General features: G+C 50.8%; 1 protein-coding gene across 1 annotated transcript in view; it reads left to right on the forward strand.

Moving 5' to 3' along the window:
• Window positions 1–27,804, forward strand: part of PRDM12 (PR domain containing 12) — a 35,077-nt gene that overhangs the window by 5,788 nt on the left and 1,485 nt on the right. Inside the window, exons 2-4 of the mRNA XM_015425905.1 lie at window positions 136–326; window positions 7,433–7,588; window positions 23,259–23,370. Coding sequence (XP_015281391.1) covers window positions 136–326; window positions 7,433–7,588; window positions 23,259–23,370 — 459 coding nt within the window. The remainder of the gene's footprint in view (window positions 1–135; window positions 327–7,432; window positions 7,589–23,258; window positions 23,371–27,804) is intronic.

The following is a 27,804-nucleotide window of genomic DNA, read 5'->3' on the forward strand; positions in this document are numbered from 1 at the left end:
ATGTATGTATGTATGTATGTATGTATGTATGTATTAAAGGCTATGCGCACGAACCCTTGCTGGAGAGACCCTGATCCCTTGACACATTCTCTATCCACCCCCCTCCCTTCTCTCTTTCCTCTGTCTCTCCTGCAGAGGTCCAGAAATTATCCAGCTTGGTGCTCCCGTCAGAGGTGATCATTGCCCAGAGTTCCATACCTGGGGAAGGCCTGGGCATCTTCTCCAAAACCTGGATCAAAGCCGGCACAGAGATGGGACCCTTCACAGGCCGAATCATCTCCCCGGAACACGTGGATCTTTGCAAGAACAATAATCTCATGTGGGAGGTAAGGGTAGGCTTGGGGGGGGGGACTAGGGGCCTGTGGGCTGCTGCTCAGGAAAGCTTATGCTCAAATGAAAATGTTTTCCTCTTAAAGAAGCCACGCAACTCCGGTTTATTAAGGGATGTGAAGATCCTTTTGTGCGTTTGTGATTTCTATCGGAAATCACTTTGAGACGCATTTCAGTGACGAAGCCTTTCACCATCCTCAGACGGGCTTGTCAGATTTCTTTGGGTTTTTTACCGTATTGATAGCCTCCCTGTCTCACTGAGATTCCAGGCAGAGTACACAATGCGACCAGGAGGACAAAGCATTTTACAAGCAATGTAATAGGACTAGGATTATGGAAAACTTAAACATAAAGCAATGTGACATTTGTGGAGAGCAGCACATGGGTCTTGCTCACATGCGGCTAAGGTTTCTGTGTGCTTCTTCAGTGTTCCACTCCCATCTGCTCCCAGGTGCGGAGGCAAAACCACCTCCAACCATGGTCATTGGGGATTGTACCACGAGTTCCTGTGGGTGCCTTATAAAGTTCGTGCTTGCTTGCCAGGAATTGTGGCTAGCATGGCTTTTCAGTGTGAAATGGTTTCTTAGTAATGGAAAAACCCATTTTGCTAATTGTTTTGCTTTTGGAGGGTATGATCCGGCCGATGTGAAGCATTTTTAAGTTCCATTCAGTGCTAAGTACTTAGTGGAAGAATTAAGTAAGAATAACTTGTTGGGGTTTATGGTATTTTACAGAACTCTCCTCTGTAACACTATAACTGGTGGGGGGATCATCCAATGAAATGGAGGGGTGATAGATTCAGGAGAGAAGGAAGGAAGGAAGGAAGGAAGGAAGGAAGGAAGGAAGGAAGGAAGGAAGGAAGGAATGATGGAAGGATGGAGAGGAAGGAAGGAAGGAAGGAAGGAAGGAAGGAAGGGCTTCTTCATGCAAAATGCTTTTCACTTATCAGCAGCAGTGGTGGCCCCTGGCTTTGTGGTTGTTGTTGTTCAATCGCACAGTCGAGTCCACCTCTTCGCGACCCCATGGACAAGATCACGCCAGGCCCTCCTGTCTTCCGCTGTCCTCCGAAGCCCGCTCAATTTCATGTTCGTTGCATCTATGACACTGTTTATTTGAGCTTCAGTTTCATTATTGAGCTTCAGTTTCATTATCTGGCCTTCCAGGGAACAGTCAGGGTTGATTTCTTTTAGGATTGACTGATTTGATCTTCTTGCAGTCCAAGGGACTCTCAAGAGTCTCCCATGGAGACCATAGTTCAAAAGAATACATTCTTCGGTGCTCGGCCTTCCTTATAGTCCAACTCTCGCAGCCATACACGAGAGCCAGTTTGGTGTAGTGGTTAAGTGCGCGGACTCTAATCTGGGAGAACCGGGTTTGATTCCCCACTCCTCCACTTGCACCTGCTGATGTGACCTTGGGTCAGTCACAAGCTCTGGCACAGCTGTCCTTGAAAAAGAGCAGTTTGTGTCAGAGTTCTCTCAGCCCCACCCACCTCACAGGGTGTCTGTTGTGGGGAGGGGAAGGGATGACCATGCGGACTTTTGTTGGCAGGGTGATGTCTCTACTTTTTATCATGCTGTTTAGGTTCGCCATCGCTTTCCTCCCAAGGAGCAGGCGTCTTTTAATTTCATGGCTGCAGTCACAGTCTGCGGTGATCTGGGATCCCAGGAACGTGAAGTCTGTCACTACTTCCACAGCTTCCCCTTCTATTTGCCAAGGAGTGATGGGGCCGGATGCCATGATCTTAGTTTTTTTGATGTTGAGCTTCAAGCCCACTTTTGCGCTCTCCTCTTTTACCCTGAGCAAGAGGCTCTTTAGGTCCTCTTCACTTTCTGCCATTAGAGTGGTATCGTCTGCATATCTGAGGTTGTTGATCTTTTCCCCAGCAATCTTAATTCCCGCTTGTGATTCATCCAGGCCAGCATTTCGCATGATGTACTCTGCATATATATTAAATAAGCAAGGTGACAATATACATCCTTGTTGTACTCCTTTTCCTATGCTGAACCAATCAGTTGTTCCATATCCGGTTCTAACTGTTGCTTCTTGGCCCTTATACAGGTTTCTCAAGAGACATGTGAGGTGGTCTGGTACTCCCATCTCTTTAAGGACCTGCCATAGTTTGTTGTGATCCACACAGTCAAAGGCTTTAGCATAGTCAATGAAGCAGAAGTAGATGTTTTTCTGGTACTCTCTTGCTTTCTCCATAATCCAGCGAATGTTGGCAATTTGATCTCTAGTTCCTCTACCTCTTCGAAACCCAGCTTGTACTTCTGGTAGTTCTCTTTCCACGTACTGTTGAAGCCTAGCTTGTAGGATCTTGAGCATGACCTTGCTAGCGTGTGATATGAGTGCAATTGTGCGATAGTTTGGACATTCCTTGGCAATCTTTGGGATTGGAATGTATTCTGACCTTTTCCAATCCTGTGGCCACTGTTGTGTTTTCCAAATTTGCTGGCAAATTGAGTGCAGCACTTTTAACAGCATCATCTTTTAAGACTTTGAATAGCTCAGCTGGAATACCATCACCTTCACTAGCTTTGTTGTTAGTAATGCTTTCTAAGGCCCCTGGCTTAGATGGCTTTAAAAGGAATAAGACAAATTCACAGGGGGTCAGTCTGCCAAAGGATGAGATAGTTAAATAGAGCCTCCATGTTCAAAGGCAGTGTACCTTTGAATTCAAGGTGTTGTGGGATGATGAGAGGGGAGTGCTTTTGCCTTCATGCCCTGCTTGTGAATTTTCCAGAGGCCTCTGGGAGAGAGAGCCTGTGTGTCATGGCATTTAGAGCATCCAACTATGGAGATCCGAATTCAAGTCTCTCATTGGCTGGCCTTGGGCCACTGTCTTTCTCTTAGTCTAACCTACCTTACTGAGTTGTTAGCAGAATAAACTGGCGGAGGGGATAAATCAAGATGGGTAGCTGTGTTAGTCTATCTGTAGCAGCAGAAAAGAGCAAGAGTCCAGGAGCACCTCCAACTTCCAAGACTAACAAAAACTGGTGGCAGGGAAGGAGATTTCAACAGTCACAGCTCATTTCTTCAGATACAGCTGGAACGTGTGCCCGCCTGTCCTTACGTCACAAGATCGATGGGTTTCCATTCTGTATGGCTAAAGATAGTGCCTTCCATGGAGACAGATCCAGCTGGGCAGCCGTGCTAGTCTGTCTGTGGCAGCAGAAAAGAGCCAGCGTCCAGGAGCACCTCCAAGACTGACAACATTGGTGGTGGGGGAGGAGCTCTTGTGAGTCAGAAGGTATCTGAAGCTGCGAGCCGTGGCCACGAGGTGCTCGTGGACTCTGGCTCTTTTCTGCTGGAGGAAGGGAGAATTGTGTGTTCTCTTTCCCAGCTCCACAGAGAAGGAGCAGGATAACAACGGGACAGACCTGGGGGGCCACTGTGGGAGACAGGGGGTGGGATGTGACTGGCCCTCAGTGGGACCTTTCTGAGGCGTGCAAGTGACAGGTCACCGTCTGTCATGGAAAGAGGTACCTGTCCTTTCATGTCCGTGGGACCCTTCCCCGTCCCCTTAGGGCCGCCGTTCCCATCTGCTGTGAACAGCCAGGGCCGAGCAGAACCAAGGGGGCTGAGAGCGGGGCAGGGGCCGCGGGATTCGGACCTGGCCCTTGGCAACATCGCCCGTGGCCACGGGCAGAATGAGTTGTTTAAAGCCTTTCTGTCCCGCCTGATCTCCTCGGACTTAGAGGGGCAGCGACTGAGTTGCGGAGGCATAAAGAACAGCCCAGTTAACAGAAATAAAACTGATTAGAATGACACCCATTACCTAAGTTCAATGCATTCCAGTTTAAAACACACAAGGATTAAAGCACAGGATCAGCCAACCAACAGTATCACCCCCTGTATACAGGGACTGCTTTCGCTCATTGTACTGTACTGTTTGCACTGTACAGAATGACATTTGGCTTGCACATAGCTCAGTAGATCAACCTCCAGGCGAGTTACAGTTGATCTCCAGACTACAGAATTCGGTCCCCCTGGATAAATGGCCGCTTTGGAGATTGTACTGTACTGTTTGCACTGTACAGAATGACATTTGGCTTGCACATAGCTCAGTAGATCAACCTCCAGGCGAGTTACAGTTGATCTCCAGACTACAGAGTTCGGTCCCCCTGGAGAAATGGCCGCTTTGGAGGGTGGGTTCTGCAGCAAGCAGAAGTGCCCCCCCCCGCCTTTGGGTTGCCAGCTCTGGGTTTGGGAATTCCTGGAGATGTGAGGGTAGAGCGTGGGAAGGGCAGCGATCGGGGAGGGGAGGGTGCCTCAGTGGGGTGGAATGCCTGCAGGACCCGCCCTCCAAATCGGCCATTTATCCAGGGGGACTGAACTCTGTAGTTTGGAGAGCAATTGTAACTCGCCTGGAGGTTGACCTACTGAGCTATGTGCAAGCCAAATGTCATTCTGTACAGTGCAAACAGTACAGTCCCTGTATACAGGGGGCGATACTGCAGTGCATGCCGTATTTTGGCTCCTCAGCGCACATGCAAGTGGGACCGATGCAGTTCTCATTTCTCTTGGCCTCTTGTTATCACAGCTGTACATGGAAGGTGACCGGAAAGACACATGAGAAATCGAATCACAGGCCTTTTTTTGGGATTCTCAGTGTGAGCTCTTTTTGTTGCATCTTTCCTTTTTGCTTTGTCCTGTTGTTTCTCCTAATTGGTTTACCCTTTATGTGCTACCGATACGTGGTTTAGATTCTCCCCTTTTCCCTCTATGTTTGGCTGATATAAACAGTCCACATCATTTTCCCCCTGCTCTCAATGAGCCCGCTTAGATCTTGCATCGTACTTGAAGATGCTTTGACTGACGGTCTGCCAACAACTGTGCAAGGCCGCTCTGCAAGGGGACTTTCACAGAAATAGTTCTGAAGAAGGTAGTGAAATGGTGTCTTCATTACCTGGCAATCTGTCAATGGTTATACTTCACTAATTATCAAAATTCACTGTATCATGTATTGCATTTGTATATCTTCATGGTCATTCCTCACTGTATCATGCACTGTATATAGAGAGTTAATTGTACTGTACTGTACTGTACTGTTTGCACTTAATCAGCTTCCTTTGTGTGGCCCCTGGTGCACAGTATCTTTTGTGGCTTCCTGCAGAGGTCTCCCCCCCCCCTTTCACTCTCCTGGAGGTTGGCAACCTGGGCTCATCTGCTCTGGCAGCCTGTTCCAAAGGACTGGGCCCACCTTGGGAAAGGCTGGTGGTCTCACTGTAGCCACAGGGACAGTCCTCAGGGAAGGTGCCTCAAGGGGGAGGCTGTCTGAAGAATGTACCTGGTGTGTGTGTGGGGGGGGTTATTCTGGGAGATGCAGTTTGGAGAGCCAGTGTAAGGGCCCTGGGCTGTGAAGGGATTTAAAGGTGATAACTGGCACTCTGAACTGGCCCTGCAAGCTTTCAGTTTCTCCTAAAGCAAATGGTATGCATATCCTCCCCCCCCCTCCACTTGCCAGGCGTCTGCAAAATTCTGAGCCTCGCCCTCGGCCCAATGGAGATGGGGTGCCCAGCCACCAGCTGCCTTGAAGTGAGACTTGGGCAGCTGTCTCTGCCCACTAACAGAACACAGTAAACATGCATGCAGCAGAGTGGAGAAAAACAGCCTCTCCCCACTTGACTGCCATACGAATACATTCTTGTGGGGGGTCGGGGGTACCCCACTGCAGGTCGGCCCCAAGACACAAGCCTGGGCCTGCACCAGAAGAGAGCAAAGGAGACAGGAGGACCAAGCTGGGATACCAACCACGGAGGGAGTCTCGAAATTTGTGGCTAGAGGGTCCCGTTTCGTGCTTTCTTTCTCCTGTCCGGTTTTCCTGGGCTTCTCTTTGCTGGTTTGGGACTTTGTTCAGGGGAGGGCATCCCGCTCACGCTGGCCTGGCCAGACGGAAGGCACCAGGGGCTCAGCGGGGGCACCGGAGTCCCTGTAGAGGAAGACTCACAAAGCTGCAATCCAAATGAAGAAATGCTTTGCTGGATCCTACTGAGAGTCCATCTAGTCTAGCAAACTATTTTCAGCATTGGCTGGCCATAGAAGGCCACAGACAGGCCAGAAGGGCAAGAGCCTCTGGTATTCAGAGGTAGACTGCCTCTGACCCTGGAGGCTTCTCTTAGCCATTGTAGCGAATGGATCTCTTCTAATTACTCTACCACCAGCAGCGTCCCCAGATCTAGTGACAGGGAGTCCCACAGATTAATTGTGCGTAGCACAGCAGAGTATTTTGTTCCATCAGCCTTGAACTTACTGCCAACCTATTTTACTGGATGTTTCTCCCCCCCCCCGTTCCTGAATCATTCTGGTAGCACGGGAGCTGGAGAGGTGAAAGGATCTCTCTCCACTTGGCACCATCACAAATCTATGTCATCTTTTCCTCTTTTGAGCTTGCTCCCCCCCCACCCAGACCCAAAGCCTCAAATGCTACAACCTTTCTTTGCAGGGAAAATGTCCACTCTTTGATCATTTTGGTCACCTTTTTTTGGGGGGGGTCATCTTTTTGCTTTGCATACAGAGGTCCCAGGTTCAGTCCCCAGCAGCATCTCTAGTCAAAAAGGGCCGGGCAGGAGGTGATGGGAAAGACCTCAGCCTGAGACCCTGGAGAGCCGCTGCCAGTCAGAGTAGACAGTGTTGACCTTGGTGGACCTCAAAGGGGGGGGGGGGGTCTGATTCAGCAGAAGGCAGCTTCATATGTGAAGCGATTGGTGTGAAGCAGTCTTTGCACTCCATGCTCCCTATAAGGTTCCCCAGCGCCATTTCCCCTTGCATCTCTCTCTGAAGTGGGCCATGTCCAGTGTTCCCTCTAAGCTGAGTTAGTGTGAGCTAACTCACAGTTTTTTAGCCTCCAGCTCACACATTTTTGTCTTAGCTCAGGAAGGATGGCTCCAGAGCAAACTAATGTATGCAGTAGCCAAGTGGCTTGCTCACAACTTGAATGCCAACAGCTCACAAGGTAGAATTTTTGCTCACAAGACTCCACAGCTTAGAGGGAACATTGTCTCACAAAAGCTCACATTGAAATAAATTTTGTCAGCCTTTGAGGTGTCGCTGGATGTCTGCTTTAGTCTTGGGACTGACGGCTGTTGGGTTATCCCAGGTCTTCAACGAAGACGGAACAGTCCGCTACTTCATTGACGCCAGCCAAGAAGACCATCGCAGCTGGATGACATACATCAAGTGTGCCCGGAATGAACAGGAACAGAACCTGGAGGTGGTCCAGATTGGCAACAGCATCTTTTACAAGGCCATTGAGGTAAGGACCTTGGGGAGAGCAGGATGGGTGGAGGAGGAGGAGGAGGGAGCCTTCCATTGACTAGGGCTGCAGATTTCTCCAAGGGTCTCGTCTCTGAGCAGAGGAGCTGAAACTCTGAGAAACGCTGACTGCTCTCTGGGAAAAGATGTGCTAGTTGCACACACTAGACAGTTATACCCAGATGCCAAAAAGCTACTGTTCTGCAGAAAGGATTTTTAAAAGTCAAGTTTCTAGCCCTCATGAGTGTAAAATGAAGTCTGTGGGCTTTGCCTGGGGAATTTCAGAGGAAGAGGATGTCTGTGTGAACTTGTTCTTGGCCAATGGAGAAACAAGTGGATGTATTGCATGTCTCGTCCTGACCTGGCTGGCTGAGGCTAAACCAGTTTTGTCAGATCTCGGAAGCTAAGCAAGGTCGGCCCTGGTTAGAACTTGGATGGGAGACCAGCAAGGAAGTCCAGGGTTGCTGCGCAGAGGCAGGCAAGGGCAAACTGCCTCTCTTTGTCTCTTGCCTTTAAAGCTCCATGAGGGGTTGCCAGGCGTCAGCTGCTATTTGACGGCATTTCCCACCACCCTTGTGTTCCTTTGCACTGTGCTGGGCCAAGGCCTGACCCAACTTGGTCTGCCGAACTGGTCGGACTGTGATTGTCTGCAAAAGGGGGAAAAGCCACATTGGGGTCCCCAGCGGGTGACATTCCGTGTGCATTCTCAAGCAGCCGGTTCTCTCTGTCTTGCTGTTATCCCGCAGAGTGTGTAGAGTTAAGGGTAAACAGACTCACGGTATGGACGGGAGATTTTCACCTGTATCATTCAGTTTGCCTGTTTTGAAATCGAGGCACTGCCTTGCCGGAAACCCGGGGCAGCAAGAAAACCCTGTGTGTCGTTGTTGTTTTTTTAAAATGTCATTTGAAATCAACACAAATTTGTCAGAGACATCCAGTATGGGATAGTGGTCAGAGTGCTGAACTATGACCAATGGTCAGTGTTCCCTCTAAACTGAGCTGCTGTGAGCTAGCTCACACTTTTTTAGCCTCTGGCTCACATATTTTTTGTCTCGGCTCAGGAAGGATGGCTCCAGAGCAAACTAATGTATGCAGTAGCCAAATGGCTCACTCACAACTTTAATGCCAGCAGCTCACAAAGTAAAAAATCTGCTCACGAGACTCCCCAGCTTAGAGGGAGCATTGCCAGTGGTATCTGGATTTGAATCCCTACTCAGAATCTAACCATATAGGGCACAGCTGGAGGTCACAGTGTCCCCAGGGAGCACCCTTGTAGAGCCAGATGTGGGCCATTTAGAAATGCCACAATGGCTCAGCCCCCAGCGCCTTTTCAGGCGCCCCCTGGTGGCTGTTTCGAGTCAAGGTTTGGGACTTCGTGGTTCCCTCCCAGGCTTGTTGTGGGGGACCAGATGCCGACTGTTTGTTTACTTCATCTATACCCCACCTCTCTCTCCAGTGAGGACCCAAAGTGGCTCACATCGTTCTCCTCTCCGACATTTGATCCTCACAACAATCCTGTGAGGTAGGTTAGGCTACAAATATGTGGCTGGCCCAGGAAGCCTCTGTGGCGGAGAGGAGATGAGAACCCGGGTCTCCCAGATGCTAGTTGGACACTCTGACCACTAGACCATGCTGGCTGGATTGGGACTGCGGAGGAGAGGAGGTTTAACCCCCCCCATCCTCTCACCCCAAAATGGCTTCAGGGCCTCACTGCTTGCCTGCCCCCTTGGGAGAAGGTGGCGAATAGCCTCTCAGGACGTGTCCATTTCCCTAAGAGGGCAAACAGTGGCTCCCTGGGACTATTTCAGGCCAGGGAAATGATGCTGCGTGTGTGTGCGCGTGTGGGGGCAAGCCTCCTCTTCCCGTGCCCCCATGGTCCCGAACTGAGAACACACCAGAGAAGCACGGAAATCCCTGATGGCAGCTGTTGACTAGATCAAGGAACATACCTGGGGGAAAAGTATTGTGCGGCTAGCCCCTCAGTTGTGAAGTCTGCTGGGTAACCTGCCTACACGATTAGCCTAACCTACCTCACAGGGTTGTTGTGGCAGGCAAAATGAAGGAGGGAGGAGCCACCTGCTCCACCCTGGGCTCCGTGGAGGAAAGGCAAGATAAAAGGGCAATGGAGGGACTAAAAGTTCAGAAGAAGTTGAATGCAGCAGCCACGAGACGGAGCTATAAATCAGGAAGCCTCCCCCCCCCTTTGCATCTCCCCTCTCCCGTAGACTCTCCGCTCCCCCTTAGGATCGCCTGCCCCATCCGCCCTCATGAGGGGTCAATAACACCGGCCTACTTTACTGGGGTGTTGGAAACAGCTTTTGAGGTCATGTGTGTGAAATGCTTTGAACCTTCTGAATGCTAAGGATTAAATCCCCTTGGGGACAATTTGGGATGTGCTGAAAGTGGGATGGAAAATGCACTCCCCTCTTAAGCCAGGTGAGTGTCACTGGAGGTGTGTTCCCTTCCATGCCCACCCCTAAACTTACGGTCTACATTTAGTGGGTTCAGGGACAGGACTCGAGGACAGATCAGGAACACAGGCAGTGGCAGAGGAGGCGGGAAAGCATCCTCAGACAGAACTTTGGCTGAGCTATAAGGCAGGAAATCCCTGGAGTCCATCTCTCCTTTGCCATGAACTAGCTCCAAAGCCCAAAGAAAGCCATGATCTCTCAGACCAGCAATGTGAATACAGGAATATGACTGACCTACCGTGCAGGGTTATAGGGAGGATCGGTTCTCCAGCCAAGGCCCCCCCCCCAAGTGACTGTTTGAATCCCTACTGGGGGGAGAAGGAGTGGGGGGCAAGTTGGGGTTGCTGTCTCTTATGCTTGGAGAAAAGACGACTGAGGGGTGACATGATCGAGGTTTATAAGCTTATGCATGGGAAAGAGCAGGTAGAGAAAGAGGTACTTTTCTCCCTTTCTCACAATACAAGAACTCGTAGGCACTCCATGAAACTGCAGAGCGGTCGGGTTAGAACGGATAAAAGGAAGTACTTCTTCACCCAAAGAGTGATTAACACTTGGAATTCACTGCCACAGGAAGCGGTGGCGGCTACAAGCATGGACGGCTTCAAAAGGGAATTAGATAAGCATATGGAGCAGAGGTCCATCAGTGGATATTAGCCACAAGGTATAGATAGGGACTCTGGGGCAAGTGATGCTCTGTCTTCTTGGTGCTTGGGGGGGTCAACAGTGGGAGGGCTTCTAATGTCCTGGCCCCACTGCTGGACCTCCTGATGGCACCTGGTATTTCTGGCCACTGTGTGACACAGAGTGTTGGACTGGATGGGCCTTTGGCCTGATCCAACATTGGCGTCTCTTATGTTCTTATGTTCTTATGACTGCTCAGGGGCTCAGCAAACATCAACAGCATGGGAGGGGAGAGACACCCCCCCCCCCACTAGGCCTGCTGCTGGCAGTATGGATCCCGGAAGGAAGTGAGACAGCTGTCCCTTGCTGGGGGGGGGCAGGAATAAAAGACCTTGAACTCGGGGCTGTAAGGCAGGTGATGGGACTGGGGGGGAGAAGGAGTGGGGGGCAAGTTGGGGTTGCGGTCCTCTCGGTAGCCTTCTGAGAAAGAAGTTTTCTGGGTTGCAGCCTGGCCTCCATTTTTCCTGGCAGGGCAGTTGTGCTTTTGACAGCCGCATGACTGGTGTCCTTAGGTGCAGCTTGTTCTGGAAAGCAATGAAAAGGCTGTGGTCGGCCGTCTTGCCATTTCCCGCATCGTGTTTTGCCTCTGTGAAGCTGTCAAGAAGAACAGCACGGGTCAGGAGTTGGCAACCTGGCGCAGAGGTCTCTGGGGCTGTGCAGACTGTTTGGACATGCCCAGAAGGGGAATTGTGGTGTGTGCGTGTGGCTCTTTTAAAAAGACCCTTTAGAATATTGGTTGCTTCGCCCTCTCCCCCTCAGGTTGCCTTGGCAAATGGAACCCCGCCCCACCCACAGATGCTGCCAGTTTGTCTATTTGTTTAAAATATTTATATTTCTCCCCTGAGTATCTCAAGACCCGAGGTGGGTTCCAACAGTGTAAAAATAGTACAGAACAAAATTAATAAAAAACAACAATTGAAACAACACTCTTTATGGCATGCAGTGTCCCTTTAAAGAAAAAAAAGTGGGGGGTACCCCTGGTTCTGTTGCTAGGGAATGATAACGGCAGGGAAGGGGAAGATCCGGATGGTTTCAGTTACAGAACTAGGAGGAAAAAGGAACAAGGGGCAAGGCTGAGAGTTGGGGGGGGTTTTGTCCCCCCATAGGGGATTCTTTTATTGCATTTTCTATAAACTACAAAGAAACAAGGAAAGGTAACTACAAACTACAGGTGAAAGTAAAGAAAACCACTAAAAACCCAAGAGATGGTGGTCATTCACAATGCTTACAAAATTAGCTTCTAGTTAAATAAGCTTATACTTTGCTACGTCAAGTGAGTACGCAATTCTTATTGCTTATACTAGAATCTCCAGCAAATCTGACTATATAAAGATCTCTGTAGAGAAATGATTTAAATTCATTTAAAACGGAATCTAGAGAACAATCACAACTCATTTTTATCCTTTTTGTTTCTCAATCAATAGCTTAGTTTAGGGGCAGGCGCCCCCAATTCAGAAACTGAGTCCTCATCCGAAGGTGCCCCAGTACTCCTTCTTCACTTCCCTTGCTGCTGCCATCTTCATCTTTATCCTCTTCACCTGCTGGACTGGCATATTGATGTAGAAATCCGTGTGCCTTTACAACAGAGTCAATGTTTTCTTTCTTGTCTTTAAATTTGAAGAGCAAGGCTTCAGGAACAGTCCATTCTTTTTCTGTAAGAACAGCACCAAGTCTCTGTATTTCTTTCTCTTCTTCTTTACTTCAAATGGAATATCCTTCAAAACTCTTATTTCTTTGTCTTTGATTTTCAGGGTGGCTTCATTTGTTGCTTTCAGTACTTGATCTCTTACTTGTCTCCTGGAGAATCTCACCACAATCTTGCTGGGCAGATTATTATTTCTTATGTAATCAGAATACGATCTATCGATTGTATCTATTTCATTTTGTAGAAAATCTGCTTTTATGGCTGAGAGTTTTTTAGATCTGCTAGACCATGACGTGTTTTGCTGATTGTTTTGTCAGGGGATCGCTATAAAAACTCCTGCCGAGAAGTCGAGATGCTAATCTGCCGCCCTCCATTGGGCCTGCCAGCCACCCACTCCAGTTCCAGCTCTGCCATTTGCAGCTGGGCTCTGAGCGGCCTCTCCTCACAGCTCACCCCCACCCTCTTTCTTTCTGTAATTAGCTTTTGAGATTTTATTCCAGTTTTGTCTGAAGAAGTATGTTTTGCACCCCAAAGCTTAGACTATGAATAAAACTTTGTTGGTCGCAAAGGTGCCACTGGACTCAAACTTTGTCCTGGAGATCAGCTGTAATTCCAGGAGATCGCCAGGCCTTGCCTGGAGGTTGGCAACCCTAAACTTTCCTTTTATTATTACGCTCCTCTGACCAAAGGTATTGAGTAAATTCAGACAATTGCAGGATAAAATATAAATCAGCAAACATTAAAATACAGCATAATGAACGAAGACCCATCTCTGGAACAGCCGAGAGAAAACAAGTGCTTGAAATCTGGCCTGGTGTCTGCTGGCGAAAAAGAGACCACGTGGGATTGGACAGGCACCTGATATTTACTCAGGATAGGGGTAATCCAGAGGTCTCCGCGTGGCATACATTGATCACTGCAGGGGTCATTTCGTAGAAAAAGAGCTAGGGGAACTCATTAGCATAACTCATTAGCATATGCCACACCCCCTGACATCACTGGAAGTGTGTCATAAGGCCACACCCCCTGACATCACCGGAAGTGTGTCATAAGGCCACACACCCCGCCCCCAACGGTCCCGGCCGCCGCAGGCCTTGCAACTCCACTGCCGAGCCCCATGAGGGGCCCGGCGGTGGACCTGCAAGGCCAGCGGGAGTGCAAGGAAGCCCCGCGAAGGCCCTCCCTGGCCCCAGGCAGGCAGGGGTGGGGAGAGGCAGGGAGGAAGCAACTTACCCTCCCTCTTCTCCTGCCTCCTCCTGGCTGAATGAGGGCCGGGATCGGGGCGGCCGGAAGCAGGGGGCGGGGCTTCGTCATGTGCCCCGCCCCCGTACCTCACCCAGGGGAACTGCGATCCCCCGCGATCCCCCCCGAAATGACCTCTGGATCACTGAATAAGGTGAGGTGATCGATGGTCTCGAGAGGTAGAGCAGTAGCAGCAATCAGAACACAGCGTTTTGGTGAGGTGCCCCTGAGCTCCTTAGTTGGCAGGACATTCACTCTGCTGAACACAGACGCATGCCTCTGGCCAGGCAATGTCAGGAGGCTTAAATGGGGAAGGAGGGATCCCGATTCCCGCCTGCCATTCGTGCTTGGCATGGGCTGCATCCCTAACCCCGAGTGCTCCTCAGCCACGGCTGGTTGTGGGGATGCACAGTGAGGAGGGTGCCGTGCTCAGCAGAGGGGGGAGATGGGTGTCCCGTACCTTGACCTGGCCCTGCCTTTGGGAACCCTTGCCACAGCCCTGTAAGGGAAGCCGTGGTGATCACCCTCGCCTTACAGAGCTGAGGTTGAATGGGAGGGGCTGGCCCGAAGTCGGAGAGGATCGCCTTGGTTCAGGACTGGCTCTCCTGCCAACGCTGCTGCAGAGCAGGGCGGACGTGAAAGAGACCGCAGGGGGAGCATATAAAACCCCTTGCTGTTACTCCCGGTCCTGGTTTGGTGGCTCAACCTCTTCTTCTTTAACCCACATGTTTAACTTGCCCCTCCTCTCCCGCTTTTGGTCACACATCCTCTCAAAGGAAGGTACATAAGAAGCAGCTTATAATGAAAGTACTTCTGAGTGTGTACAGAGTTCTTTTTGACTGGGTCGCAGTGACCTGTCCCCACACATTGTGGTATGGTGCAGTGGTTAGAGAGTTGGACTAGGATGTGAGTTCAAATCCTCACTCTGCCATGAAGCTTCCTGGGCCAGGTCTCCTTACTTGGTTGTTGTGAGGACAGAAGGGGGGAAAGAGACCCATTGATGCCTCCCTGAGTTCTTGGAGGAAGGGCAAGATTTAAAAAATCACATACAAGGCAGATTTAGAATTAAGGAGCAGAGTGGCACTGCAGTAAGAATAGCTCTGCTGGATTAGAGCTGTGGTCCATCTAATCCAGCATCTGGTTTCCTCACAGCAGCCAACCAGTTGCCCTGCAAGGTCAAGAAACAGGGCATAGAGGCTGAGGCCTTCCCCTGATGCTGCTCCCCAGCACTGGTATTCAGAGGTATACTGCCTCTGACTATGGAGGTTCCCTTTATTTAGCCACCAGGTCCTGCCAACCTAGCAGTTCAAAAGCAAGAAATTGCAAGTAGATAAATAGGGACCACTTCGGTGGGAAGGTAACAGCGTTCCATGCGCCTTGGTGTTTAGTCATGGAGGTTCCCTTTATTTAGCCACCAGGTCTAGTGGCCATTGAGGGCTCTATTGCCCATGCATCGAGTTTCCTCTTGAAGCCATCTATGCTTGCAGCCATCACTACCTCTACTGGAAGTACCGTAATTCCACACTTTAATCACTTACTCAGTAAGTATTTCCTTTTGTCTCTGTCTTGAACCTATTTCCCAACAATTTCATGATGGGAGAGGGAGGAAAAACTCCCTCTATGCACTTTCCCCACCCTGTGCACAATTTTTTAAACTGGTATCGCATACACTTCGAGTTGACCCTTTTTTATAAATGGAAAAGCCCCAGACATTTCAGGCCCCCCCCAGCCATACAGTACTGGAATACAATATAATACAACCATACAATACTGGAATACTGTGTACAGTTCTGGTCACCACACCTTAAAAAGGATATTATAGCTTTGGAAAAAGTGCAGAAAAGGGCAACTAGAAAGATAAAAGGGTTGGAACATTTTTCCTATGAAGAAAGGTTAAAGCGCTTGGGGCTCTTTAGCTTGGAGAAACAACGGCTGAGGGGTGACACGATCAAGGTTTATAAGATTATGCATGGGACAGAGCAGGTAGAGAAAGAGGTACTTTTCTCCCTTTCTCACAATACAAAAACTTGTGGGCACTCAATGAAATTGCTGAGCGGTCGGGTTAGAACAGATAAAAGGAAGTCCTTCTTCACCCAAAGAGTGATTAACACTTGGAATTCACTGCCACAGGAAGTGGCGGCGGCTACAAGCATGGACGGCTTCAAAAGGGAATTAGATAAGCGTATGGAGTAGAGGTCCATCAGTGGCTATTAGCCACAAGGTATAGATAGGATCTCTCAGTCTGGGGCAAGTCATGCTCTGCATTCTTGGTGCTTTGGGGGGGCAACAGTGGGAGGGTTTCTAGTGTCCTGGCCCCACTGCTGGACCTCCTGATGGCACCTGGTATTTCGGGCCACTGTGTGACACAGAGTGTTGGACTGGATGGGTCATTGGCCTGATCCAACACTGGCTTCTCTTATGTTCTTAAGTTCTTAAAAAAAACAAACCCATTTAAACACGGCTTGCATTCTTAGGTGGCAAGAACAACTGCTTCTGATAGAGCAATGCATTGACGGGTCCCATTCTGACCACGGCTCAGAAGTAGCCATGATAGCAGGAGATGCGTGAACAATCTCCCACGGTTCATTTCTTTTTTTAAAGATCAAACTAATTGGAGGTGGATGGGGTTGATGCAAATTGGATTGGTCCACTGAAAAGTACGCAAACGGAGAGTGATTTCAGCAAAGCGTACTTTATTCTATCCGGAACAAGACAACTTTGACCGGCTCGCAGGCTGGTTTATATCCCCCGAGAAACCACCACCCAAAACACACCCCTACCTCCCTATAGGTTATTTACAGTGGCCGAGAGTCCCATAGGCTCTCGGCCGGGAACCTAGCCCCCTGATTGGAGCGGGCTAGGATCCGCATAGTCCATTGTCTCTTGGAGCGAAGCTCAACGTTTGTCTCTGGATTTGTCTGGACTTGTCTGGGCTGGATACATTACATCCACAATGTCTGGAGGTGTAAACTCCCTCCCCGCTTCCCCAATTTAGATTGCCTTCTCTGGGTGAATTCTGCTCCATTAGGGAAAACTTACAAACCCAATACCAGAACGTCTCCCCTGTATGGAAAAGCAGGATATTTAAACTGGGAAATTATGGCAGGGAATAAATTGACTCCTGCCCTCTCCCTGCTATTAGGACTTAAAAAAACAACAACACTCCAAGCCCACCTCCCCAGACTTTTGCTGCCTCTAATAACTGCTTTCCTTCCAGTGCATTGCTGAGTCGGGGGTGGGGGGACTCAAAGGAGGACCCCTTTGCTGAAATGGCTGGGCTCGATCCCTATCCCTTAAAACAAAAGTGAGGGGGGGGAGGAAACGCTTGCTGGTAAATGCATCGGCCATAATCCAGCCCACATTCAGCATTTTAAAATGTTGTCACTCTGGTCCACTTGAGCTTGTCTCCTGTTGGAACTGGGGGCTCCCTGCTCCCCGGCACACTTTCCTTGCATTCTGCTTCTGTGCAGTCGGTTTGAGTCCCGGAGCAACTTAGGGACCAACAAGATGCTGGGGGCGTGAGCTCTAAAGGGTCAACTGTGCCTTACCATTTCCCGCATCGTGTTTTGCCTCTGTGAAGCTGTCAAGAAGAACAGCACGGGTCAGGAGTTGGCAACCTGGTGCAGAGGTCTCTGGGGCTGTGCTGACTGTTTGGACATGCCCAGAAGGGGAATTGTGGTGTGTGCGTGTGGCAAAAGCGCTCTTCGTCGGGGTCTCTTCATCAGCTTTGACTCTCAGCAGCTAGTATCCTGGGAGATCTAGTGAGTCTTTAAGGGTTTGAGGGGTTTTTTTGCCGTCAAGTTGCATCCGACTTATGGTGACTCTCAAGGGGTTTCCAAGGCATGAGATGTTCAGAGGTGGTTTGCTGTGGCCTGCCTCCATGCAGAGCCACCCTGGCCTGCCTTGGTGATCTCCCGTCCAAATACTCACCAGGGCTGACCTCGCTTAGCTTCCGAGATCTGATGAGGTCGGGCTTGCCTGGGCTACCCAGCCTTTAATCTCACTCTCCTTCTGCAAACTAACACAGCTACCCTATGAAAGTATCTGCAGATGTGCAAAGTCTCCAACTGAGATGGCAGGATTTTTCCAAAAGGAAAATGGGTAATTTTGGCTGGGAGTCACAACGGGCCAGGCCAGGCCAGGCCAGGCCAGGCCAGGCCAGGCCAGGCCAGGCCGGGCCGGGCCTCCATCCCATGTCTGGAGATATCTGCTTTCGCTCCAAAACAAAATGAAGGGGCTTCCCAAGTCTCAGGCTTCAAGAAGCTCAGGCTGAGGGGGCCCCTGGCTCGCCCAAGGTCAGCCAAAGTGAAAGTGCTGTCGGGAACAGCCCCTCAAGACCTTGAATCTCTCCTGGGGTCACCAAGGTTTGTATTCAAAAAGAGCCTCAAAAAGAAAACAAATATCTTTGACTGTCTGTCCAAGAAATAAAAATATCTCCCCTCCCTGTTATCCCCTCATTAATCCAGTAACACTACAATCTAAATAGAGTTGCCAACTCCAGGCTGAGAAATTCCTGGAGATTGGGGGGGGGGTTTGGGAAGGGCAGAGTTTGGAGAGAGGAGGGGCCTCAGTGGGGCAGAATGCCATCAACCCCCCCCCCCAAAGGGCCCGTTCTTCCCAGGGGAACTGATGAGTGTGGTCAGGAGATCAGCTGTGATTCCAGGAGGTCTCTAGGCCCCACCTGGAGGTTGGCAACCCTAAAACTAACCCACCCACCTACACACACTTGGGCAAGAAAGAAAAGCACTTGCAATTGGGGTGTAGGTGTTTGTAAAGCGTGTTTCTAAAAAACGAAAATACAGCCAGTCGCCTGACGGAGGAGACAAGCCGCCTTCCTATCCCGGTCCATCCTGCTTCCTCTTCCGAGATGTTCACCCTCCATCTAAACTTTCCACATCCTTATGGCCTGCACATGTGCCACCGCTCACTCCCATTTGCCACTGCCGGCCAGGGCAGCTTTCACACATCAACCAGCCATTCAAGCCCCTTAAAACTTGCACCCCTCAAATACTAAAATCCAGAATGCGGCGCCGTCTGTCAACAGGCGCACACATGTGCTTGTGTGGTTTTACATCTCACAATGCGAGACAGTCCCCTCGAATGGCAGCCCCCCCCCCCGCAGGCCCCGCAATTCCATTGCAAAGTACTGTTATTATGTGGCTTCTTCCGTTTCTCAGGTTTCTCCTCCTAATGGGAAAATAACAGTTAAGATTTTAGCAAGAGCTTGGGGGGGGGGATGTTTATTCCTCCCCAGAAGGCTGTGAAAGGCTTTTGGCAGCCTTTTTTTGCTATTTGCTTTCTAAAAAGAAAATAACTATTGTGCGACACAGTGGAATGAGAGAAATGGGGAGGGGAGGAGGTGGGGAGAAAGTGGCTGCTTGCTTGAAACATCTGACCTGACCTTTTGGCATTCTCTGCGCATGGAAGAAAGCCTTCCTCGCCCTCCTTGGGATGTCGTGCCTTGCTTAGATTGGATTCTCTGTGGGGCAGAGACCTGGCTTGTTTATGCAAGGAGGTGGAAGCTGTTTGTGCACCTGGTAGCTCTCCTGTGCTGCAGGAGCTTGGCGTGGACCCAGATGGTGGTGGCACAGGTCTGGGGGGGGGTGGCGGGCAGGAGGGATGTCGACCACCTCCTCCTGTGCCACCAGCAGCCAGGAGAAAGCGGTGTTTCTGCAGGGCACGGGCTCCTTCTCATCATTCTGCCCTGAGCAGCTGCTCGGGCAGAAATCCGTGCCCATAACGCTCTAGAAAGGGTTGATGCGTCAAAACAAACCAGCCAGATGCCCACCCTGGAGTGGGCAAATTTGAGATGTGCCTCCTGGTGTGGGCGAAGCTTGGAATTCTTGGATGTGCAATTAAGAGGCGCTTTTGGATTGCTTGTCCTTGCCATTTTGTCTGGGACCTCCCCCTTTCATTTTGCATTGAGCAAATTGAACCCGTGTCTTTTTTGTGCCGTTGGCTGGTTCCTTGTGCGGAACGTTTTGCTCCTATTAAATCTGTGCAAATTTAATGACGCCAAAAGGAAATGAAAACGCCCATATTTGCACAGGGACCCGTCATATCGCTAGGGAAGGTGGCAGGAGAGGCTTGACTTGCTGGCGGCTGATAGCCGGACACGGCCTGAGAGGGGGGGGCAGGAGGAAGGATGTTCAGACAGCCCCGGAGCTCGCAGAGCCAAGAGCACCCACCGCGTGGACCACCCTCCAAGACAACACCCACTGGGAAACTTGTGAGTCAGGTGGAGGGGCCGTCTGCCCCCGTGAAAAGCTGTAAAGCCCCCAGATTCAGTGGCTCCGCAGGGTTTTTTGCACCGTTTCTCTCCAGGGACCAGAATCAGGAGGAAGGGGGTTGACAGACAGACTTACCCGAGAGCGGGCACAACGTTACTAGGGCCCCATTTTCCTTGCCATCGAGCCCCAGCTGACTTATGGAAAGCCCCCCCCCCCGTAGGGCTTTCAAGGCTCAAGACGAGCAGAGGTGCTCTGCCATCGCCATCGCCTGCCCCTGAGTCGTGACCTGGAGTTCCTCGGTGGTCTCCCATCCAAGGGCTAACCAGGGCCGAACCCGCTTAGCTTTTGAGATGTGATGAGACCCTCCAGGTCAAGGCACGAGACGAGCAGAGGTGGTTTGCCATCGCCTGCCTCTGCATAGCAACCCTGGTGGTCTCCCACCCGAATACTAACCAGGGCCAACCAGGTCAGGTATGGGATGCCCCAGACATATCTGCAGGACGCCTCTTGATTCTCAGATCACAGCTCCAGATCTGGAAGGCGTCCTGGGACCTCGTAGGGGGCCTGGAGCCCTCCGTAACGATCAGCATTTCCAGGCATTTGATCTGCCGGTATCTCAGATGACACTGCATCTTTAATGCTGCTGCCAGAATCATTCTGATAATCATTCGATACCCAGGGGCAGAGAGGCCAGTTGAGGACTGTGGGCAGCAGCAGATGTGACTACGCCCTTCTGGGCAAGGCTGGCTCCCCCTTTGGGGTCCCCGGGCTTGGCTGGATCTGCCCGTTAGGGGGCAGGCCCAGGAAGTGATAAGCTGCCCCCAGTGTTCCCTCTAAGCTGAGTTAGTGTGAGCTAGATCACAGTTTTTAAGCCTCCGGCTCACACATTTTTTTCTTAGCTCAGGAAGGAGGGCTCCAGAGCAAACTAATTGATGCAGCAGCCAAATGGCTCACTCACCACTTTAATGCCAGGAGCTCACCAAGTAGGATTTGTGCACACAAGACCCCACAGCTTAGAGGGAGCCTTGGCTGCACCTCAGCTGGGTCAAACAACAAATATATGCACTGCAAAAACCTTATTTATAAGTAAAAGTGTTCTATATGTTCCATCTTATAAAGTGCATTGTGTATTATTCATAATATTCTAAAACAGGTATATATTCATTACATGCAATATCTATATATCTAATAGCCAAGTTGCCCCCGGAGTGCGGATAGCTAAATCAACGCTCCGGGGGCACTTGGGGGGGAGGGGGAGGTTTGTACCTCGCCGCCGCCTCCTCCTCGGAGCCGGCCGGCCGGGCGGGGGGAGGACCGGCCTCGCCGCTGCCGCGCCCGGCAAAGGGGGGGGGAAGGACCGGCCTCTCTGCCGCCGCCTCCACCTCGGAGCCGGGCGGGCGGGGGGAGGACCGGCCTCGCCGCCGATCCCAGCAAAGGGGGGGGGAGGATTGGCCTCTCCGCCGCCTCCTCCGCCTCGGAGCCGGGCGGGGGGAGGAGGACTGGCCTCGCCGCCGCCTCCTCCTCCTCGGGGAGATCGAGCGGGGGGGGGATGGAGGAGACGGAGCTTTTCTCCCCTCCCCGCGAGTATCGCGGGTCCCCATCTTGTCAACTATAATAATCAGTTTGTACAATCTAATAGCTACCAGTCAATTTACATCCTTTTTACACAATCAACCCCAATGGGAGTTCCTAGAATTGTACACCCGCTTCTCCTTGCTTGAAAGTCTTCTAAAGGGGGAAGTTTCCTTTTGTGGTTACATTGAAGTTTAAATTGATGTTTGTTGCTGGTCCTACTGCTGCCAATCATAGACTGAGCGCTCCTGTCTTTCTCAAGGCTGCCTAGTACTGACCTTGTTCTCTCTGAGACTTTATGAGGTCCAGCCTGGGCCCGGGAAGCCTGCACCCGTGGGAGCACGCCGTCTGCCTCCGATGCTTCTGTGCCTCCTGACAGGCCCGCTCTGCTCCCTGCCTTCCCACAGCAAGTGGGATGTTTCTCAGAGACCCCTGCCGTTTTGGAGGGACACCCAGGAGAGGCTGGAGTTGTGCATCGCTGCTCTGCCTTGGGAGATTTCCTGGCAGGAAATCTAATATCCCTGGGGGTGGGGGGACGACAACAACACAACGACCCTGCGGAACAGCAGGGAACCCACCAAAAAGCGGTGGGGGTTGAGGAGCCCCAACCATACCGACATATGACTGGCCCTCAGGCCAGCTTCCAGATGGATGGGGGGAGATAGGGTTGCCAAGTCCCCCTGGCCACTGGCAGGAGTTGCAGAGACAAGATTGCCAGATCCAGGAAATTCCTGAAGATTTGGGGATCCAGCCTGGGGAGGAGACCTCAGAGGGGTACAATGCCCCAGAGTCCCCCCCCCCAAAGCATCCCTTTTCTCCGAGGGAACTGATCTCTGTAGCCTGGAGATGAGCTGTACTTCTGGGGGGTCCCCAGGTCCCACCTGGAGGCTGGCATCCCTGGGGGGGCGGGGCTGACGGTCTCCAGGAATTATAACTGATCTCCAGACTGGAGGGACCAGGTCCCCTGGAGGGAATGGCTGCTTTGGAGGGTGGACTCCGGGGCATCCTAACAAGGGTTGCCAAGCTCCAGGTGGGGCCTGGAGATCTCCTGGAATTACCACTGGTCCCTAGTCTATTGAGATCTGTTCCCCTGAAAGAAACGGCTGCTTTGGAGGGTGGACTTCTGAGGTTCCTTCCCTCCCCCAAACCTGCCTCCCCCGAGCTCCACTCCCAGGTCTCTGCGAATTTCCCCACTCAGAGTTGGCCGCCTCCACCTGAGGCTCAAGCCCAACCCAGAGGGAAGCCGAAGGCCCCAAAACTGCACCTGCCTTTAGGCGCGTCCTCTTGGCATCGTCTCCTTTCACCCCCCCCCTGCGCCAGTTGGCTCTCATTTGCTCTTGAAATGCATGTTGCAAACTTTGGGGGCAGCTGGAAAGCTCCCTGGTTTTGCTTACACGGCTCTGCAGGGCAGTTGTTGAAGTATCAGGCTAGGATCTGGGAGGCCCCGGTTCAAATCCCCGCTCTGCCTCAGAAGCTCGCTGGGTGACCCCGGGCCAGTCACAGGCTCTCAGCCTAACCTGCCTCACAGGGTTGTTGTTGTGAGGATCAAAGGGAGGAGAGCAGGAGAGGAGAAGGGTGTCAGCTGCTTTGGGTCCCCACTGGGGAGGAAGGCCGGAGGTAAAGGAAGTTAATTAAACCAACACAAGTAAAGTGCCAAATGCGTAACTCAAATGCTGAACGTAGCAATGGATTGCAAAAACGTTCCTCTAGCAGTTCCTGATTCGGCCAGGCATGAGTTGGGTGGGGGTCCCGGAAGGGTAAGGAAATGGGATGGGCAGTCAGACAAACGGCCCCGTTTCTACTAATGTCGCCTCTCTTGTCTCTCTGCAGATGATCCCTCCAGACCAGGAACTCCTGGTCTGGTACGGAAATTCCCATAACACTTTCCTGGGCATCCCAGGGGTGCTGGGCCTCGAAGAGGAGCAGAAGAAGAACAAGCATGGTGAGTAAGTTGAAGCGATGCTCGTAGAAAAGTGGCACTCACACAGGGACAGGTGACAGTAGACTCACAGGGCAATAAACCAGCTTCTGGGTTCCACAAAGCTCTTTCTCAGACTGGATAGTCAGTTTTGTTAAGCGAGGAATAAAGGTAAAGGTTTCCCTTGCTTGAAAGCCAGTCAAATCCGAGGTGGTAGGCCCCTCCGTTTCCAAGCCGAAGAGCCAGCGCTGTCCGAAGACGTTTCCGTGGTCATGTGGCCGGCATGACTAAACACCAAGGCACACGGAACGCTGTTACCTTCCCACCGAAGCAGTACCTATTTATCTACTTGCCTTTTCTTGCTTTCGAACTGCTAGGTCGGCAGGAGCTGGGACCAGAGATGGGAGCTCACTCCGTCATGCAGCACACTCGGGTCTCGAACTGCCGAACCACAGCTCTGCAGCTCAGCGTCTTAACCTCTGAGCCCAGCATGGCCAGGATCCCCCCCTGGGATTTTGGGCTTCCACCTGGGCACTGCTCTCTGCTGCCAGCGCTCTCCAGCAGCCTGAGGGATGCCCACCAGCAGATTCAGGGAAGCAGGGGAGGCTATCCAGACCCTATAATAGTTTTTTGCAAGAGAAAGGTGGGAGGTCTCTGCTGTAGCTTTCTGCATGTCTCTGTTTGATCAGAGTCTGAGTCCAGGGGCACCTTTAAGACCAACAAAGTTTAATTCTGGGTATAAGCTTTCATGTGGACGCACACTTCTTCAGGTACATTGAAACAGACTTCCTCAAGCCTTACTTACAAGTAGGGTGACTCATGCAGAGTAATTTTCTGTATCTCTGCATCAAGGACGATCTCATAATATCCAGAGCAGAGGAGTTACTCATCACCCCAGGCAGAGCAAGAGACTCTCTCCTATGTGGGGCTCCCCCTCATGCGCCTCCCCCTGCTCAGCTCTTAGCACATTTGCTTAGACGATTGCTATGGGGGTGAAATAGGTAGAGGAGATGACTCTCTGTATGGTTTAGGTCCATGGTCACTACCAGTGGTGAGTGTTACTTTTCAAAGTGCATTCCTGGAAAATGTGCTCTGACAGCGTTTCAGTGGCTTTGCACCACTGTAAGCTGGAGAGAGAGAGAGAGAGCGCGCACTTCCAGTTATGAGCAGCTTGCTAATTGCATATAAAATAATATAGAAAGAGCCTGGACTGTAAAGGACAAGCTGGGGATACATAAAGCGCTTTTGTTATTTCTTTGTAGATTTCAGGTTTTTGCCCTGAATCTTCTAGCACTTGATTAAAGAGAGTTCCTAGCTCAGCACGGGAGTGTTTGTGCTCTTCTCATAACACAGTAGCATATAACCCTCATATGTTTCCCCATATGATTTACATCTGGCTGCAGACATTGTATTCTGGAGCTGACATTTTTCTAAAACCACCTAGGGATGCTAGCCTCCAGGTGGGGCCTGGGGATCCCCTGGAATTACAGCTCATCTCCAGACTACAGAGATCGGTTCCCCTGGAGGAAATGGCTGCTTGGGAGGGAGGGCTCTGTGGCATGATGTGCCCCACCAAGGCCCCTGTTCATACCAGGCTCCATCCCCAAATCTCCAGGAGTTTCCCAACCTGAAGCTGCCAACCCTTGTGGCAAGAATGGACCTGGTAATCCTGTATTATCCATTCACTTATTCAATTATTTATTTACTAGAAATAAGGCCCGTTGTGGAAATAAATACAACGAGATCTAGAAAGAGGCTCTGGGAGAGTGCTCTGGCTTTGGGCAAACAGTGTCAGTCTGCTTTTAAAACATGAACCTGGGACCTGCACACCACCAGAATACAGCAGGTTCCATATGCAACTGACATTCCAACTGCCTTGCGGGGGGGGGGAGTTTGAGGTGTGGAATGGAGTGAAGTCCAATCAGCTTCCATATGCAAAAGACCAGGTTGTCGCAGCAGTTGTGGTGTGGGCGGGACCCGGGCTTTGCCTTCTGATTGGTGGCGATATATGCTGAGGAGCAGTGCCATCAGCCATACACTAAGGGAGTGCATTTTAGAATTAGAACTTTGGCACCCACTATTCAATTATATATAAGGAGAGATACCCCACCTTTCTGCCCCAATGGGGCTCCACAGTGGCTTACAGCATTCTTCTTTCCTCCATTTTGGTGTAGTGGTTAAGTGCATGCAAACTCTAATCTGGGAGAACCGGGTTTGATTCTCCATTCCTCCACTTGCACCTGGCTGGATGACCTTGGGCAAGCCATAGTTCTGGCACAGCTGTTAAGAGCAGTCCTTGAAAGAGCTCTCTCAGCCCTACCTGCCTCACCGGGTGTCTGTTTTGGGGAGGGGAAGGGAAAGGAGATTGTAAGCCGCTCTGAGACTCCTTTGGGTAGTGAAGGGCGGGGTATAAATCCAACCTCTTCTTCTCTTCATTTTACTCTCACAATAACCCCATGAGGTAGGTTAGGCGGAGAGAGTGTGATTGGCCCAAGGCCACCCAGGGAGCTTCCATGGCACGTGTGAGGATTCGAACCGGTGTCTCCCAGATACTAGTCCAACCCTCTTAACCACTACTCCGTGCTGGCTCTCAGTGACTCAGGAACCCTCAGGCCTCTTCTACACAGAAGGCAGGAACAAATAGACTGAAAACTTTATGATACCTCCCAAACGACAGCTCCCACGATTACTTGGGGGAAACGATGACACTTAAAAGGGGTGTCAAACTGAATATAAGTTGGTAATTGAGACAGGTGGCCCTGGTTTGGCAGAAAGGTGGGACAGAAATGGAAAAGTACTGAGGCTGGCAAGTGATTTCAGCTCTCATACTTTATTAGAAGTTCGGAACAAGACAAACTTCCCGGCTCACAGGCCGGCTTATATGCCCAGTAACCCACTCCCCGAACACCCCCCCCCACTCTAGTGATAGGCTATATACAGTGGCCGAGAGTTCCATAGGTCCAGACCGGAAGCCTAGCCCTCCGATTGGCGCGGGCTAGGATCCGCTTGGGCCGTTGTCTCCCGGAGCGAAGCTCGAAGGCTTCACATGGCCGCGTGGAGATCTAACCTCACACGCAGTCGGGTCTAGATACATTACAGAAATGTTGCAAATGAATAGGCAAACAATACAAGTGTATTTATTAGGAAGCCCATTGAATGCAGTGGAGCGCAGTGGCTTCTCTCTCCCTCTCTATAGGAGCAGTTGCCCCCCCCAACAATGCACACACTCGTGAGACCAGGCTCTGCAAGGAATTCTAAATATGCGATTAAGCAACTAGCTTGTATTTTGATGTTTTCTGTAAAATCCACAGAATAAACCCTCATTTTATTAGTTGATACAAAAGACTTCAAATTAATATCTTCACGACTAGGAAAACAAGGTCACCCCGTGGGGACTGTCCCCGTGTCACAGAGGTCCAACAGACCACCTCCCGATGGTGCCCAGAGATCTCTCAGAATTATGACTGGCCCCAGGGCAACAGAGACCAGATCCCCTGGGGAAAATGGCTGCTTCAGAGGGCGGTACCCTGCCGACACCCCTCCCCAAACCCTGCCCTTCCCCCAGGCTCCACTCCGAAATCTCCAGGCATTTCCCAACCAGGCGTTGGCAACCCTAGGTGAACTGTTGGGATTCTTTGGTAAAAATATTTAAGCAGAGGAAAAAATCATTTGGCGTCAGCAGAGTAAAGATTGAGAGACTGAGTCCATGTGTATGAAAAATATAACAAATATAACATGGGAAAAAGGTACACAGGATATAAAATAACAACAAGAGCTAGGTACTACATCCTTACAGCTAAAGAGAAAAAATGGGAATGGCGTCTCCTTCTTCAGCAAGAACAAAAGAGCAGGATGGAGAACCCAATATGATAAATACCTGATACATTGTTTTCCAATCAGATACCTAAGGTTCTTACAAAATTCCCAGGCATTCTATTGTGTACTCAGATTGGTTACAAACAAACATGTGACTTCATGTCGACCATTACAAACTACATTAACCCTGTAAATACTGAAGTCTTTTAAACTTGTCACACATGTACAGTCTGTGTACCGGGTACTCTGGCTTGTTCTTTGGATGTATGCCGAGTAATTCTCATGTGACATTTGACGTATATACAGCTGAATATGTGATACCAGCCCCACATTTATCCAGGCACTAGTCCCCAGTTTCGTTGATACTGTGAATGTGCACTGGCTTTTCCTTACAAACAGATGTGTCGATGCTTCTCTGTCAATGCTTCCCTCTCTGCTGTTTTGGTGGGTAGATTCCGAGGAGTTCCCTGTGTGGGTGGGTGTGTTTAAGTGCCATTAAGTCACCTTTGACTTATGGTGACCCTCAGGGGTCATTTCGTAGAAAAAGAGGTGTGGGAGCTCATTAGCATAGCTCATTTGCATATGCCACACCCCCTGACATCATCGGGAGTGTGTCAGAAGGCAACACCCACCGCTCAGGCT

The sequence above is a fragment of the Gekko japonicus genome, unplaced genomic scaffold (assembly GCF_001447785.1).
Source record: "Gekko japonicus isolate JY-2015 unplaced genomic scaffold, Gekko_japonicus_V1.1 scaffold3097, whole genome shotgun sequence".
Lineage (NCBI taxonomy): Eukaryota > Metazoa > Chordata > Lepidosauria > Squamata > Gekkonidae > Gekko > Gekko japonicus.